The sequence below is a fragment of the Podarcis raffonei genome, chromosome 17, assembly GCF_027172205.1.
Source record: "Podarcis raffonei isolate rPodRaf1 chromosome 17, rPodRaf1.pri, whole genome shotgun sequence".
NCBI classification, from domain to species: domain Eukaryota; kingdom Metazoa; phylum Chordata; class Lepidosauria; order Squamata; family Lacertidae; genus Podarcis; species Podarcis raffonei.
In genome coordinates this window covers 35861036-35877650 of record NC_070618.1, presented here as the reverse complement: position 1 = coordinate 35877650, position 16615 = coordinate 35861036, and the positions used below count along the sequence as shown (strand labels likewise).

Sequence of the window (16615 nt, the reverse complement as noted above, 5' to 3'; positions counted from 1 at the left end):
AAATTATCAGTATGGAATGGGATGTCCCTATTTTCATTGGACAAATGTTGTAGGGTATGAGCTAAGCCGATCGCCGAAGAATTGATGCTTTTGAATTCTGGTGCTGGAGGAGACTCTTGAAAGTCCCATGGACTGCAAGAAAATCAAATGCATCCATTCTGAAGGAAATCAGCCCTGAGTGCTCACTGGAAGGACAGATCCTGAAGATGAGGCTCCAAGACTTTGGCCACCTCATGAGAAGAGAAGACTCCCTGGAAAAGACCCTGATGTTGGGAAAGATGGAGGGCACAAGGAGGAGGGGACGGCAGAGGACGAGATGGTTGGACAGTGTTCTCGAAGCTACCAGCATGAAAGTTTGACCAAACTGCGGGAGACAGTGGAGGACAGAAGTGCCTGGTGTGCTCTGGTCCATGGGTCACGAAGAGTCAGACACGACTAATCAACAACAACAATGGCTAAGAAGAGCTCATTTCAATATACTGAAGCCAGAGAACTATTACAACCAGTCAAAGGTTGTAGGTTGTGTTGACAATTAGGTGCTTACTTCGTTTGCTTCAGAAGCTGTGAATTATGTGAGTTGGGCAAAAGATTCCTATACTGCGGGGGTTGGCTAATGACCCTTGTGGTCCATTCCAACTCTGCAATTCTATGATTTCCCCCCATTCCTACCCTGCCCCCCACCCCATAGCTGTTCGGCCTTTTCTGGGGAAATGCCATTTTAAAGTCCTGCCCCTCTACTCACAGCAAAGAGGCGAAGCACATTGGCCACCATGATAGACACAGAGCTGGCAGAGGCGCCAATGACAGCCACCACGCGCTCGGGCTTGGCGATGATGGGTGGCTCCCCGTTGGAGCAGCGCACGCCGGAAGTGTCCTTCTGGATCAGGGCCTGGACAAACGTCAGCGACTGCTCCAAGGCGTAGGTGTCGCGGGAGCAGGTGTCCAGGATGCGAGCACCCAGCGTCATGTTGGGAAGCAGGTCGGGGTCACTGTTGATCTGGTCCAGGGCGTACAGCATGGCTTCCATCCGATGGATCCCCTTCTCTTTCTTCACTTCCCCACACGGCACTCCAGCGGGGCCACGGGAGTGGACGGGGAACAGCCCTCCCAGCGTGATGTCTCCTTCTATCTTGATGGAGTCTGCTTGCGTAGCTGCTTGGCTGCATCTCAAGGTCCACAGTGACCATAGACAGAGCAGCAGGAAGCCGGCTGGGTCCATGTTGGGTTGTCTTGCTGGGATGCTGGGAGGATTACGGTCTGGGTTGGGAAGAAAGAAGAGTTAGGAGAGGGAGCAGGGTAGGGTAGTCCATCAGAGGGCACTTTTGGCCATGGAGCCCTCAAACTTAAAGCCAGCACTGGGAAGGTGCCATCTGAATGTTTAGCCCGACAATAAAAAATTTCTGGGATAATATCTATAAGGAATTTAAGAAATTATTCACTTACCTTTAACAAAACCCCCAGAGATCTTTCTTTTAGGCATTTTACTATTAGAAATTAAAAAAGACATAAGACCGCTGTTCATGTATGCCACCACAGCAGCAAGAATTCTTGTGGCGAGGAAATGGAAAAACGAAACAATATCGACAATTACAGATTGGTAGATACTCGTGTTAGAATATTTACAACTAGCAAAACTGACGAGAAGGGTTAGAGGAGTATTGAACCAGAAAATATTTGGAGAATGGAGAATATTTAAGGATTATATAAGATCGTATTGTACCAATCACACCATATTGGCAGAACTTGAGTGATACTTGTAAACACAACAAATACTGTTTGTGGAGTAGACTGGAACAATATTAAAGAATATAAAACTGTGGGGGGGGGGGGGAAACGACAGTATAAACAGTACAATGAGAATGATGGGAAGACTCATTTTGTCAGAAGTCTTTTTTATTTAAGTGTTTAATTAAGTATTAATGAGGAAGATTTTTTTTTTATGTACGTAAATTTGCTTTTTCTTCTTTCTTTTTTCTGTATTTTCTTTTCTTTTTTCTTAATTGTTTTTTTCTTTAATTTTATTTTTGTAGTATGAGATTGTAAATTCTTTGTATAAGTGTGTAATTTAAATTAATAAAGATTATTTTTTAAAAATAAAATCCCTTGGTTGAGTTCACATTTCGCCTTCACTGCAGTAACACAGGGGTGGGGAAGCTCACCCCCCAGGGCCAAATGTATCCCTCCAGGCCTTTCCCTCTCTCTGACCCTCAAGATTATTCCCAGGCTCACCTCTTCCTCCTCCTCCTCAGCCACAGCCCTTCTCCTCAGGCAATTCATCACCAGCCCCACTCTGCTAGGGTTGCCAATTTCAAAAAGTAAAAAATCCGGACACAAGCTTTTGGGGTTGAGGCAGAGATGTTGAGCTCGTTCCAAAATTGTCATACCATCTTACACCCCCACCACATATGGCAAAAGTTTCTATTCCATGCTCTGCGCACTTCTTCTTGTCCCACCGGCCATCACTCTTTTGTGGCCCCTGGAAGGCTGCTTGGAAGGCAATGTGGCCCGCAGCCTGCAAGAGTTGTACCCACCTGACTTGCAGCCGAAGCTAAGAAAACCAGTGAGAAAGGAAGGCGCTTAAAAGGGACGGGAGGGAAAGGAGGGAGCGAGGAAAAGGCAGAGAGGGAAAGCTGCAAGGAGCGGCTCTCTAAAAGCTTTTCCTAGTACCTGACCCAAGACACACAAGGGCACTCTTTCTCAGCTGCTTTAGCTCTGAAACAAGAGATACAGCTCCGCTTTGGGATGAAATGAGGCCACTGGGGAGGGAGGGGCTCTCTGTTTTCTAGCAATCCCAGACAAATCTGCCTCTGTTTGCCTACCCATCTCCCCTCCCCTCTTCCTGTGGCAGGCGGGGCTGGCCCTACCCTGAGGCAGAGCAAGGCAGCTGCCTCAGGTGACAGGTGCTGGGGTGCAGGAGGAGTGGCAGTGAGGGGTTGGCCCCTTAAACTAGTTTGCTGCCCTCTGGTGGGGTGGCACAGCGTTCTTGGAAAACCCCCTGTCCCATTGACCGCACACACAGCATACATTTAATAATAATAATAATAATAATAATAATAATAATAATAATAATAAAATAATTTTTATTTATACCCCACCCTTCCTGGTTTAAAAACCGGGCTCAGGGCAGCTAACAGCAGATATAAAACATTGATTAAAAATGTGACTTAAAAACAGCATAAAATACAACATAAATGCAGCATCAGTGACAATAAAATACAAAAATTCAGGGGGTTTTTTTGGGGGGGAACCCCAATCAGTAAACATCAAATGATCACCAGGGCTAACTGGCCAAGTTGGTCCTACTAGGGCCAGTGAGGAGACCAGGGAAGAGTTTAAATGTGGGGTCCCAGATGGGTTTCTTCATTGAAAAGGAAAGGGAAAAGGGAAATAAAAGATCAGGCTGAATTCAAATTAGAGGCCAGGTAGAATAGCTCTGTCTTACAGGCCCTGCAGAAGGAGATCAAGTCCTGCAGGGCCCTAGTCTCGTGGGACAGAGCATTCCACCAGGTCGGAGCCATCACTGAAAAAGCCCCGGCCCTGGTGGAGGGTAGTCTGGCTGCTTTAGGGCCCAGGACCTTTAAGCTATTATTATTCATGGAAGGCTTCCCCCTGAAGAATCATGGGAACTATAGCTTGCTTCTCACAAAGCTACAATTCCCAGCACCCTTAAACTACTATTCCAAATATTCTTTTTTTGGGGGGGGGGTTGGACAACAAACTCCCATCCCTGACCACTGGGTGAGATGGCTGAGGAAGATGGGCATTGTAGTCCAACAACACCTGAGGCCTCAGGGGTGAAGGAAAGCCATGGTGGATAATGCCATCCCATTGCCAGTGCCAGGACTAAATTTAGCTGGCTGGCTGGCCGGCTTCAGTCCATGGAAATTGGAGGGGGAACACTCGATGGTGTCGTTTGCTGCAGAGTAAGCCCCACGTAAGATTGCTGCCTGAAACACTTATGCCAAAGAGCCCAGAGTGGCTCACAAAAGACCTTTAACAGCAATGCAACCATTTTTTAAACAATTTGACCACAGCAATAAATATAGCAAGGGAGTCATACAACACTAAGGTACAAGAAAAATATTTATTTAAAAACGCAACCACCATCAAAAATAATATAATGGCAGCAATTAAAACCACTTTGAAAAGGAGGAACCATTTATGACCCTAAAAAGGAAGCTTTTGACCATCTTAAAGAAGGCCATTAGAGACATTTACCGTATTGGCCTGAATATAAGCTTCACTTTCCCCCCAAATTCCGACCGTGAAAAGTTAAAGTGCAGCTTATATTCACGACTTTCCAGCATGCAGCCAAGAGCAGCGAGGAACGGAACGGCTTATATTCAGGTATTTTTTCTTTCTGTCCCTCCAATTTTAAAGGTGCAGCTTATATTTGGATGCGGCTTATATTAGGGCCAATACAGTATCTCTCTCTTACTGTGTTTTAAAAAGCAGGCTTGTTACTTACAGTCATACAATTCCTGGGAGATGCCAGGGATTGAACCTGCGCCCTTCTGCACACAAAGCAGATGCTCTGCCACGGAGCTATAGCTGTTCCCCCATTGTATGACTGCAAGTAACAAACCTTTCTGAAAGCACAAAGGAAAGAGGGTTCCGATTCTGCAGTGGGTAATTCTGCGCTGGTGTTGAAAGGAGAATTTAAAAGAAGGCAAAAACTGCTACTGTCTATCTTACAGCACTGCCCCTTGCATTTTGGCTCCACCACTGAGTCTAAGCTTCTGCACCACAGGAGACCAAGGCAGCCCTAAAGCGCTAAACATGCCTTTTCCAACCCTGCCAGTTATTGTCTCCTTATGGGCACTTCCCATAGTTCTGTTCTGGTGCACATGAGCAGCAGTGGCGCAATCAGAAAGAGATACTCTTTGGAGCAGGGCCGACCCACCCATGAGGCAAGCTGAGGCGACTGCCTCAGACAGCAGATCCACAGGGGCAGCAGACTCTGATTTTAATCTCTTTTTTATAATTTTTATTAAAGATTTAAACAAAACATATTATCCAAAAACATGTTGTCCTTAGTTTCCCCCACATTTTCCTCCCTCCCTCCCCCCACCCTCCCACACAACCCCCACCCACCCCCCGACTTCCCTCAGTTCCAGTCTTTGGTTTCTCTGTGAATGCTCTTCTCTGCATGTTACGAGGTTGTATAAATCCTTAAATTATTTAACTGATTATTGTCAATAAAAAGTTTGTGAGTGTTTATTCAAAGCCAGCCAAGGAGTCCAGTTTGCTTTGTTGCGTCTTCAAATACTTTGTAAAGGGTTCCCATTCATCTTGAAAGTCACAGTTATCCTTGTCCCGTAGCTTATGTGTTGACCCTGATTTTAATCTTTATCCCTCCCCCTGCTCTTGTTCCTGATAATAATAATAAATAATAATAATAATAATAATAATAATAATAATAATAATACGGTAATATTTATACTCTGCCCATCTGGCTGGGTTTCCCCAGCCACGCTGGGCGGCTTACAGTACATATAAAAACATAGCAAAACTTCAAATGTGAGAGCCAACTCCAGGGTGCCGAGGGTCCTTGGGCACCCATAATAATATAATTGTGGGGGCTGGGCACCCGCAAAGCCAATGGGAAAAGCCGACAGGCGGCAGCAGTGCTGCCTCTGAGAAAGAAGCAGTTCAGCTCCGTCCTCTGCAGTCAGCAAGCAAAGCACCCTTTTCCGACCAGGGTGGGGGGCTCGGACATGAAGGCAGACTCTGAGTATGAACCCCTCGCCATGGAAAAGGGTGCCTCGCTGGCTGCGGAGAAGAGGAGCCGCCGCAAACAGACGTGCGACGTCACACCCACACACCTGCCCGTAGTGTCTGTGACATCGCACGTTCGTGTTGCGGTAGCGGGCACCCACAATCCTGATGGTGAGATGGTACCCCTGACCTCAAACATTAAAAACTTCCCAATACAGGGTTTTCTAAAAGTCAGATAGTTGTTCATTTCCTTGACATCTGATGGGAATGGAGCCACTGCCAAGAAGGCCCTCTGCCTTGTTCCCTGTAACTTCACTTCTTGCAGTGAGGGAATGCTCATTCGGCCCTTCTGCCCTGGCAGGGAGGGTGTCGCCATTTTGTGGGTCCCCTCAGGTGCCAAAATGTCTTGGGCTGGCCCTGGTTTTGAGTGAGGTGTTTGGTCTTTGTTGCCACACGGACTCTGCCACCGTTCCTGTCGACAGCCCTGTGCACCAGCAGGGGATGAGTGTGATTGCTTGGCAGATCAAGGATTCTACATGAGAGCTTGAGAAGTATTCAGTAAGGCAGTGGGAGGCAGAGGGTGAATCTCTGGCCCTGCATATGTGGTTGGGCTACAGCTCCCGTATTCCTGATCCTTGACTATATTGGCTGGGACTGATGGAAGTTCAGCAACATCTGGAAGGATACAGGTTTCTGTTCCTTGCAATACAATAATGCCGTTACTCAGGGTACAAGTTTTGGGAAGTGAAAAGTGACTTTGGAGGGTGGGCAGATCCCTTGGGCTGGACATGTAGGAAGGGTAATGAATTAACTGTAAGTTCTCTTGGGGAAAGTGGAAAGTTATTACACACTTTTAATGATATTTATAAGGTAAAGGGACCCCCTGACCGTTAGGTCCAGTTGCAGACGACTCTGGGGTTGCAGCGCTCATCTTGCTTTATTGGCCGAGGAAGCCGGCGTACAGCTTCTGGGTCATGTGGCCAACATGACTAAGCCGCTTCTGGCGAACCAAAGCAGCGAACGGAAACGACATTTACCTTCCCGCCACAGTGGTACCTATTTATCTACTTGCGCTTTGACGTGCTTTCGAACTGCTAGGTTGGCAGGAGCAGGGACTGAGCAATGGGAGCTCACCCTGTCTCCTTTAAATAGGTTTAGGCTGTTGGCTCTGCTGCTTTTATTCTGTGGTTTCCCTGTGGACTGTGGCTGCTTCCAGAGAACCTGTTTATTGTGCATCCATCCTGATTTGTTTGCACAAAGCTTGCAGGGAGTTTAAACGACGATGGCTATTTGTCGTGCATTCATTCTGATCTGCTTGCAGGGGAAATGCAAAGCTTCTTTCACAAACAGCCCATTCATTGCTAGGACAGTTCCAGGGGGTTGTCTCCAATGCTAGCCCTACTCAACGTACACCTGCTGAAATTAATAATCCTAACTTACTTGTGTCCATTAATTCCAATGGGTCTACTCTGAGTAGGACTAGCATTGGCTACAGCCAGGTTATTTTCATAGGTGCATCCATCAGATGCTTTTGTCTTGCTGTCCCCACATCCAATCTCATTTTTAAAACAACAACATCATCATCAACACCAACATTCTTTCATTTCTGCCTCATTCTAAACAGGCAGCCCTGTTTAGGGAACCTTTTAATGTTTGATGCATTACTGTATTTTAATATTTTGTTGGAAGCCACCCAGAGTGGCTGGGGAAGCCCAGCCAGATGGGCACGGTATAAATAAATCATCATCATCATCATCATCATCATCTGAACTTTCTGCATTCCTCTCCAGTAAAACCCATGCTCATGAATACTCATTTAGCTGCTGTTATTTTTTTTGCAAAGTGCTTGACAGCAACATGATTGTTTACATGTACCCCACAGCAAGGCTGTTGTTCCTAGTGGGAATGAAAACACCTTCTCCATCTGTTACACATGAATGGGATGTTGCACTCAGATGGCATTGAAAAATCACTCATGGGAGAATCACGCCAAGGGTGAGGCGAAGACATTTGATTGCCTGGGATGGAAAATCCCGGTGGGGATTTCCACTCATTCACATGGGGCAGAATCACTTAGGAACATGCAGAAACACCAAACATTTAAAGCACACAACTTCCCCCCAAGATTACTGGGAACTATAGTTTCTTAATGGGACGCGGGTGGCGCTGTGGGTAAAAGCCTCAGCGCCTAGGGCTTGCCGATCGAAAGGTCAGCGGTTCGAATCCCCGCGGCGGGGTGCGCTCCTGCTGCTTGGTCCCAGCGCCTGCCAACCTAGCAGTTCGAAAGCATGTCAAAGTGCAAGTAGATAAATAGGTACCGCTTACCAGCGGGAAGGTAAACGGCGTTCCGTGTGCTGCGCTGGCTAGCCAGATGCAGCTTTGTCACGCTGGCCACGTGACCCGGAAGTGTCTCCGGACAGCGCTGGCCCCCGGCCTATAGAGTGAGATGGGCGCACAACCCCAGAGTCTGTCAAGACTGGCCCGTACGGGCAGGGGTACCTTTACCTTTACCTTTATAGTTTCTTAAGGGTGCTGGAAATTGTGGCTCTGTGAGGGGTAAACTACAATTCCTGTGAATATTTGGAGGAAGCCATGTGCTTTAAGTGGGCTTTACATGTATGGGGTGTACATCTGCTGCTCCACCTTGCCATCACTGTAAGCATCTTGGTTACAGCTTATAATTTGACTATAAATTTTGCCTCCCCCGCCCCGCCCCGCGAGCTGGCAAGAACTTCCTTACTTTCTCCCTCCCCTTCTTTCCTGACCAGAGTCCTTCCTGAATCCAGCAATTCCCATCACACTTGGCAGCCTCTGATCTGTTTAAAAAATAAATATATCAAATCAATTCCTTGTGTGCTTGATTATATGGACTAATTGTGAATATTGTCTTGAAGTGCAAGCTGGATTTCGAAGGGGCAGAGGAACCAGAGACCAAATTGCAAACATTTGCTGGATTATGGAGAAAGCTAGAGAGTTCCAGAAAGACATCTACTTCTGCTTCATTGATTATGCAAAAGCCTTTGACTGTGTCGACCACAGCAAACTATGGCAAGTTCTTAAAGAAATGGGAGTGCCTGATCACCTCATCTGTCTCCTGAGAAATTTCTATGTAGGACAAGAAGCTACACTTAGAACTGGATATGGAACAACTAATTGGTTCAAAATTGGGAAAGGAATACGACAAGGCTGTATATTGTCTCCCTGCTTATTTATCTTATATGCAGAATTCATCAAACGAAAGGCTGGGCTGGACCATAAAGAAGGCTGATCGCCGAAGAATTGATGCTTTTGAATTATGGTGCTGGAGGAGACTCTTGAGAGTCCCTTGGACTGCAAGAAGATCAAACCTCTCCATTCTGAAGGAAATCAGCCCTGAGTGCTCACTGGAAGGACAGATCGTGAAGCTGAGGCTCCAAAACTTTGGCCACCTCGTGAGAAGAGAAGACTCCCTGGAAAAGACCCTGATGTTGGGAAAGATGGAGGGCACAAGGAGAAGGGGATGACAGAGGACAAGATGGTTGGACAGTGTTCTTGAAGCTACCAGCATGAGTTTGACCAAACTGCGGGAGGCAGTGGAAGACAGGAGCGCCTGGCGTGCTCTGGTCCATGGGGTCACGAAGAGTCGGACATGACTAAATGACTAAACAACAACAACAAACAACAAATTGTCTTGTATTAACTCTATTGCAAACACTTTAAATTATTGCTACAGGAATTTAATTCAGCGTGTGGCCCCTGTGTCTAAGTATTATTGCGGCCCACTTGGCCTGAGAGGTTGGATGGCCTGGTTATTGGTGGTTCCTACAGAAGGCATGTCTGGGGCTTGAGTGTCCTTGGACACAATATGACTCTCCCCCAGAAATCTGCCTGACTTTCCGCTTGCAACTGCTCTCAGTGATAGTTGGGTTAGGAATGCTTTCTCCTGCCCCAAAGAGAGATGCGCAAAACAACAACAAACCTCTGGTTACGTGAAACCTATTCTGTAAACACATAAGACATAACCGGCTGTACGTTTGAAAAAATAATATACACTATTCATTGTATTGAATTGTAGATTTCAACAAAAGTCAGCAGCTACTACTATGCTATAAGATCCACTGTCCTGTGATATCATATATGAGTTTGTACCACTGATGAAGCCCAAGACGGCGAAACAAGGCTAATATTCCAAAAATCCTTGTCTTAGACTCTGTGAAAGGATTCTGCGGAACTGCAACAACCTTTCGTGTAGACTGTTGGACTCTATGAAGAGACAAGTGGAATAGACACTTTCACATATATGGACCTTATGCATAAACTGGTTAGAGAATGAACTGATCCACTGGGTCTTCTACTTTGTTCCTTGAACTTTATGAGCTACTTTCATTGAAATCTACAATTCAATATAATGAATAGTATATATTAATTTTTCAAACGTACAGCCGGTTACATCTTGTGTGTTTACCAAAGAGAGAAGAGGCAGTCAGTGCCAGAGAATCCAAGGCTGGAATAGAATTATAGAATGATTGTGGAGTTGAAAAGGGTCCCATCGGGTCATCTAGTCCAAGCCCCCCATGCGGGAATCTTTTTGCCCAATGTGGGGCTCGAACCCACAAATCGGAGTTTTAAGAGTTTCATGCTCTTACCAATTGAGCATAGAATAGAAGAGGGTTCCTCCCCGCCCCCAGTGCTTCAAAAGAAACTTCACCATTCTGAATATAGTGCACACATTGAGCAGAACTACATACTTAAAAAACATTGTTTTTGATTTGTGTAGAAGAGTCAGGTTTCCCAAGAATTCGGAATAGTATGAGAAGGACTGAGAATTGGGGAAATAGGAATTGGGGAAGGGGATTCAGGGACAGGGGAAAGGAAGGTGGAATGGCAAAAAGCTGGGCAGAGTGCTGAGTCTCATCCAAGTCTGGCTGAACCCAGCGGCCATCAGGATCTGCCTATATAATTTTGCGATTTCTCTGAAGTCTTAAGGACTACAAGCATTATTATTTACTACTACTACTACCACCACCACCGCTATGAACACCCCCCAAATGAACAGGTCAGATCAGATCTGAATCCAGGAACAAGGACTGGAATCCCCTGAGGTGGGGGAATTGGTAGTGGCTGAGAACTGAGGAGGGTGGAGATGGCTTTGCATTGGAGGAAAGGCAGCGGTAGCCACCCGGGGCTAAAGACCCTCAATATGGAGTTGTGATTTCTGAGCGCTGTTTGTGTGTGTTATTTATTTACTTCCCTCTGTGACTGAAATGCAGCCGATTAAAGCTGAAAGTGGTCTCTCTCCCTCTCTCTCCCTCTCTCCGGGGAAAGGGGATTGGTGCCAAAGCCTGGACGGCTGGGATAATAGCACAGTACATTAGGCAGAGAGAAGGGAATGCATCTGCGGAGATCAGGCTGGGGCCAGGGGATGAAAATGGAGGGTCTCTTCTTTCCAAATAGGATTAAAAAGGAAAGAGGACGACTGGCCAGGCAAGGGGTGGGTGGGGGAGAGCGTGCCCCAGGGCAAGCACGTTAGGGGGCAGATGGGAAGAGGGAGCAGGATTTGGGGACCTGCTCTCATGCACAGGCACCTCCCCAAAAACCACAGCAAACCTTTCCCCTTGCCTTTTGCGTTGGATCAATGGTCGCTTCCAACCCCAACCTCCCACACTCCTAGCCTGGGCAAGAGCAACTGTCTGCCTAGCCTTGCCTACTTTGGGATACAGGAAGCAGGCCTCACGCCATCCAAGCTGGACCATCAAACTCTGTATGGTCCACATCGACAGTGTGTGCTCCCAACTCTTCCTTGGCAGCTGCAGCTTGACGTTACAATTACTGGACGCCATATGATGTTAGGTGATTGACGGGTGGTTTTCCTTGCCCAGCTGGAAAGTGGACCCACAGTGGATTGGCCGCCACTGTCGATCTGGCTGGATCCAGCTTCCCCTCTCCTGGTCTACAGTGATTGGCAGTGACTCTCCCGAGGTTTGGACAAGAGTCTTTCCGAGTCCTATCTGTGGATGCCAAGGGCTGAACCGTTTGCAAGCCAAGCATGAACTCTTCCACTGAACCTCTCCTTTCTGGGCCCCTTCTATTGGGCTGATTCAGAGCAACTGATTTGCATTGGCTCAATGCCTGCCCCATTTGGTCCAGAGATGGCCGCCTTGGATCACCTGGATCGACTGCAACTGCCGCCTTGCATGGCATTGCACGGATATTGTCCAGGACTGAGGCTGGGGCAACAAGCCAGGAGAGAGGCCAACAGACCTGCTGTTCAGCCAGTGCAGGCAGAACTTTGAGGCAGCCTGTAACATGGGGTGGGAAACCTCTGCCTCATGGGTCAATCTGGTTCTGCCAGAAGGGTCCAGCTTGGCCATGTCCCCCAAACCACACCCGCCCATCAATCAACTGATGTCACTGGGTGGCTTCAGCTGATGGGCTTGCAGGACTGGGGTTCAATCCTGCTGGGTGCTGCTTCCCCTGTGGGGAGCACGTTGGCAAAGCAGACACCCCCAACCCACCCCCTGCAGGTCAACTTTGACAGCTGGGCAGGACCGCCCACCTGTCCGTCACCTGACATGATCAAGATGTCAGATGATTGTCTGGTAGAGGCAGATGAAGATAAAATTGGAGTGCAAGGACACTTTCCAGCCAGGCAAAAACCCTCAAGGAGTGTGTGAATCAGGACTGGTAGAGGGTGAGGACTGGGGAGACTTCCTAAAGCCAGGCATTTATTTCCTGCGTCTGAGGCCTCCTCACCCCTGGATGAGGCATTGCCAGTTCTCCTCAGGTTCAGCTCCTAAGAAGGGGCAGGACGCTAGAGCAGCAGCAGCAGGAGAGGCTAACAGAAGCTGTAGGGGGCAAAGAACATCGCTTGGCAGGTTGAGGACACAACCTGGCTGTGACAGCAAGTAAGGGACAGGGCTGTTGGGCACCAAGGTAGAGTGAATAACAAAAGTGTTCAAGCTTCACAGGATACACCTGGCCCCTTTGGCTCTGAGCTGTCACCCTGAGGTTTTCCTTGTGGTGTGGTGGTTCAAGTGACAGACTAAGGCCTGGGAGAGCTGGGTTCAAATCTCCACTCCAGCTATGAACTCACCAGGCAATCCTAAAACCCTAGAACTGTAGAGGGTCATCCTTGGCCAATTACTCAACCCTAGCTTACAGGATTGTTGTGAAGATAAAATGGGAGGTGGGAGAACCCTGTGTGCCGCCTTGAACTCTTTGGAGGAAAGGTGGAATGTAAGTACTGTATACTAGCCTGAGAACTAGGCCCTGGTGTCGGAAGGAAGAGATCCAGTCCAGAGCAAGGACCAGCTGCTTTAGGGCAGAGCTGGGGAGCACGTGGCCCTCCAGAGCTCCCACCCTCCCTGACCATTGGCTCTGCTGGCTAAGCCTGATGGAACCTGGAGCCCAACACTATCTGGAGGGCCACAGGTACCCACACCTCCTTTAAAAGCATTGCACTGCAGAGGGTTGGACTAGATACCCCATGGGGTCCCGTCCAACTCTACAGTTCTATGATTCGATGTCTCTGATGGTCAAGAGATGGCGCCACTACCCAAATATGCCCTTCTCTCTATACTTCCAAAGAGCCTCCCTTGGTCTTCTCCACATGACAGCCAACAGGGCTGGCACAGTTAGGCAACGAAGAGGAATCTTTTAAGTCCTTTGACTTCTTTTAGCATGTTCTACCTTCTCATTCTTGCTTCACCTCATAGAGCTGCTAGCTCAGATCCCTGGGTGCACAGCTGCCCTGCAAAACTCATCCAGTTTTTAATCCCTGAACGGCAGGCCTGCAGACTTCACTCTAGCAAAGTCACCCACTCTGAGTGTGCTCTCCTGCACCACAGCAGCAGCAGCAGTGATTGACTGATCATGTGTTTATAGGAGTATCTCACGACTCTTCCTACAAGAACAGAATGAAGCAACGGATGCCAGAGATTTGACCCAGAGGATCCTTTAAGAATTACAAAAGCTGGGAGATCATGCACAGTTTGGACATGATCAGAAACCTTTAAGAGGAAGGGCTGTAGCCCTCCAAGCGTAGAATTCTGTTTTGGCATGCAGAACGTCCCGGGTTCGATTCCTGACAGCTCCAGGTAAAGGCTGGGACTTTTCCCTGCCTGAAACCCTGGAGAGCTTCTGTTGGGGCAGTTTTGAGTTGGATGGACCAATACTGGTCTGACTCAGTATAAGGCAACTTCTGTGTGTTTTCTGTGTCATCGCAAGAGACCCTGCGGGTTGCTTCCCTTAGAGAGAGAGTGCTGCTTCATGGGCACTGCTAAAGACACCACCACCCCAAGCAGCCCCTTGGGTTACTTGGGCTCCTGGGCTGGGCCTGGGCCTTTGGCTACCAAAGGGATTGCTCTTTCCACTTAGCTGCCCTGAACGGGCTGCTGCCCCATGTGCCCTGCTGGCCTCTGCGAAATGATGAGCTCTTCCCTTCTGCTTTGCTGCCTTGCACCAGATCCCTTGCACCAGGCAGCACCTCCTGTACCAGCCTTTACACCAGAATTCAGCATGGTGGCTCCTGGAGGCCATTGCAGAAGCTGCTCTTTGCCTCTCAGTTTGTTCACCTGCAAAGTGGGAGCAATGATCACTTTCCCAACCAATTCGCTGGCTGAGTGACAGTGTGAGGTCTTTGTCTTTTTGTAGAGGAGGCACTGATCTCAGAGCTGATGCGGGCCCAGGGCCCAGCCTGTGCCCGACTTGGAATATCCAAAATGGCACTTCCTTGTGCACAAATTATCTTTGGGCTCAGCCCACTGGGAAGTTCTCCTGCACAAAATTATTTGACATGAACAAGAGCTGCACAAGAGCACTACCATGTGCAGTAGATTGTCTCCCATGGAACAGATCTGTCCTTCTCCCACCCTGTGGTCCAGTGGCGTGTGGTCAGTGGACTAGGCTAGTCTCCTAAATGTTCCTGGTAAATTAGAGTATTAAAGTATTACAGCCTGGTGCCTCCTTCCCAAAGCCCGGGAAGCTTCTGCTCAGCTTAAGGGAGGGAGGCACAATGCTCACGTGCATCTCGGGCCCTAACTGTTCCCCTATGAAAAACCGCACCGCATGCCACTGCTGTGGTCTTTAATGCTTTCCCCCAATCCTCACCTTGTCCTTTGGAAAAGCCACTTCTGCCCTGCCCTGTAAGGCCCAAGAATAATAATCCTGCTGGCTTTGTTGTCCAAGTTAGCAAAAGCAAAGACCCATTTCCCTGCCATCTCTGCGCCTCTTTAACAGGGTAATGAAGTGTAAAATGGGTTTGTGGTTAGTTGAAGGGAGGGTGGGGTTTGTTTTTCCCCATGCTTTTTTTGGGGGGGGGTGTCTGTTTCATATATTCTATGTTCATAGAAGGTATAGAATCACAGAATTGTAGAGTTGGAAGGGATCCTAAGGGTCATCTAGTCCAACCCGCTGCAATGCAGGAATCTCAGCTAAAGCATCCATGGCAGATGACCATCCAACCTCTGCTTAAAAATCTCCAAGGAAGGAGACTTCACAACCTCCAGAGGGAGACTGTCAAGCACCTCTTACTGTCAGAAAGTCCCCCCCCCCCCGATGTTTAGTCGGAATTTCATTTCTTTTTAATTTGTTGCCTTGCACTAAGAACAAGAGTTGTGTCGAAGAAGGAACTCCCAACAGCCACGGCAGTTTCTTCTCCCCCCCCCCCCCGCAAGCTGTTTCTACAACCCCTCACACCAAACAAACCTCACCTCTCATTGCAATTGTTTAAGGAAAGGAGGGAGGCGGCGTTGACTTGTTCCGAGGGCTCAGCCCCAGCCCAGCGTCCGGTTTAGAAAATTAAACAAACGAAAGTGCCTCTGAGCAGGTACAGAGTGCATTTCCTTCATCCCGGAGTGATTCAACAGGGGGTTTCAGATCAGAGGCGGCAGCAATTCCAACCGCATCTGAACCCGCCGCGCCTCTTTGTCGTGTAGAAATTAAACGGGGTCCTCTTTTGCATCTGGTGGGAACCGGCTTTACATTATTATCAGGGCTGTATATATACCATTAAGTTGCGCTGAGAGTAGACCCATTGACACCAACGGACCTGAGGGAGTCACGTCCCTTGATCGCGACGGGTCCTGATCCGGGCTAACATTGGATGCATCCCGCAGAAGGCAGCGGCGGGAGGAAAGCCCTCTGCACACGCTCAGAGGCACTGCCTTTCTATTGATCGCGCCCCCTCTTTTGCACTGGGGGTCCCCGGAGCTGAAGCGCCCCCCTCCCGCTCCTCTGCGCCCCCGCCGCCCTCTTCCTCCTACCTGACCCCGGGGTCCCCCGCCGGTGTCGCCTGCCCTCGGGGTCCCTGGCTCTCGCCGCCGTCTCCGCGCGGCATCTCGGACTCCCCCGGGCTCGCCTGCGTCCCCAGGCGGCGGCGGGTGGCGCCTTGACGCCCCGTCTGCCCAGCCGCTGGGCGCCCGCTGGAATTAGAGACGGCAGCGAAGCGGCGGGCAGGGAAATCCGCTCGGAAAATCCTCGCGCTTTAATGCACCCGGCTTTGGAGAGGATTGGAGTGCAAATGGGAGGGGGGAGCCCAGGATGGCGAATTCCGCCTCCCCCCCCCCCCCCCGCGCTCCCCATGCATTAAGTATGAGAGGGAGAGGGAGAGGTCGGCTCCGTTCCTTCCATTCTAGCCTTTCCGAGTCCCCACCCCTCTCTTTCTCATCGCACACCCCTTTCCTGGTGTCTTTCTGCCTTTCTGCATCGCCTCTCCCGCTTTTCCTGCCTTCCTTTTTGCTGCGCAAGGGATGCTCTCAGGTAGGCAGGAGTGCGGGAGACAGGTGCGCCAGCGCGCATCCCCTGCTCTTCCCCAAGAACTTTGGGGCAGGCCCACACCTTCCGGGAATCACTCCAGTCTAGCAAAGCTTAACTCTGCACCCTCCCAAGCCAGCCAACCAGAAGGGCCAAGGCTTGGAAA

At 49.0% G+C, this 16615-nt stretch overlaps 1 protein-coding gene across 1 annotated transcript in view; it reads right to left on the bottom strand.

Annotated features, from left to right (window-relative positions):
• LOC128405035 (metabotropic glutamate receptor 6-like) overlaps nucleotides 1-16227 on the bottom strand; it is a 40802-nt gene extending 24575 nt beyond the window's left edge. Inside the window, exons 1-2 of the mRNA XM_053371207.1 lie at nucleotides 15960-16227; nucleotides 743-1257 (exon numbers count right to left, since the gene is read on the bottom strand). Coding sequence (XP_053227182.1) covers nucleotides 743-1219 — 477 coding nt within the window. The 5' untranslated portion in view covers nucleotides 1220-1257; nucleotides 15960-16227. The remainder of the gene's footprint in view (nucleotides 1-742; nucleotides 1258-15959) is intronic.
• Between the last annotated feature and the right edge of the window lie 388 nt (nucleotides 16228-16615).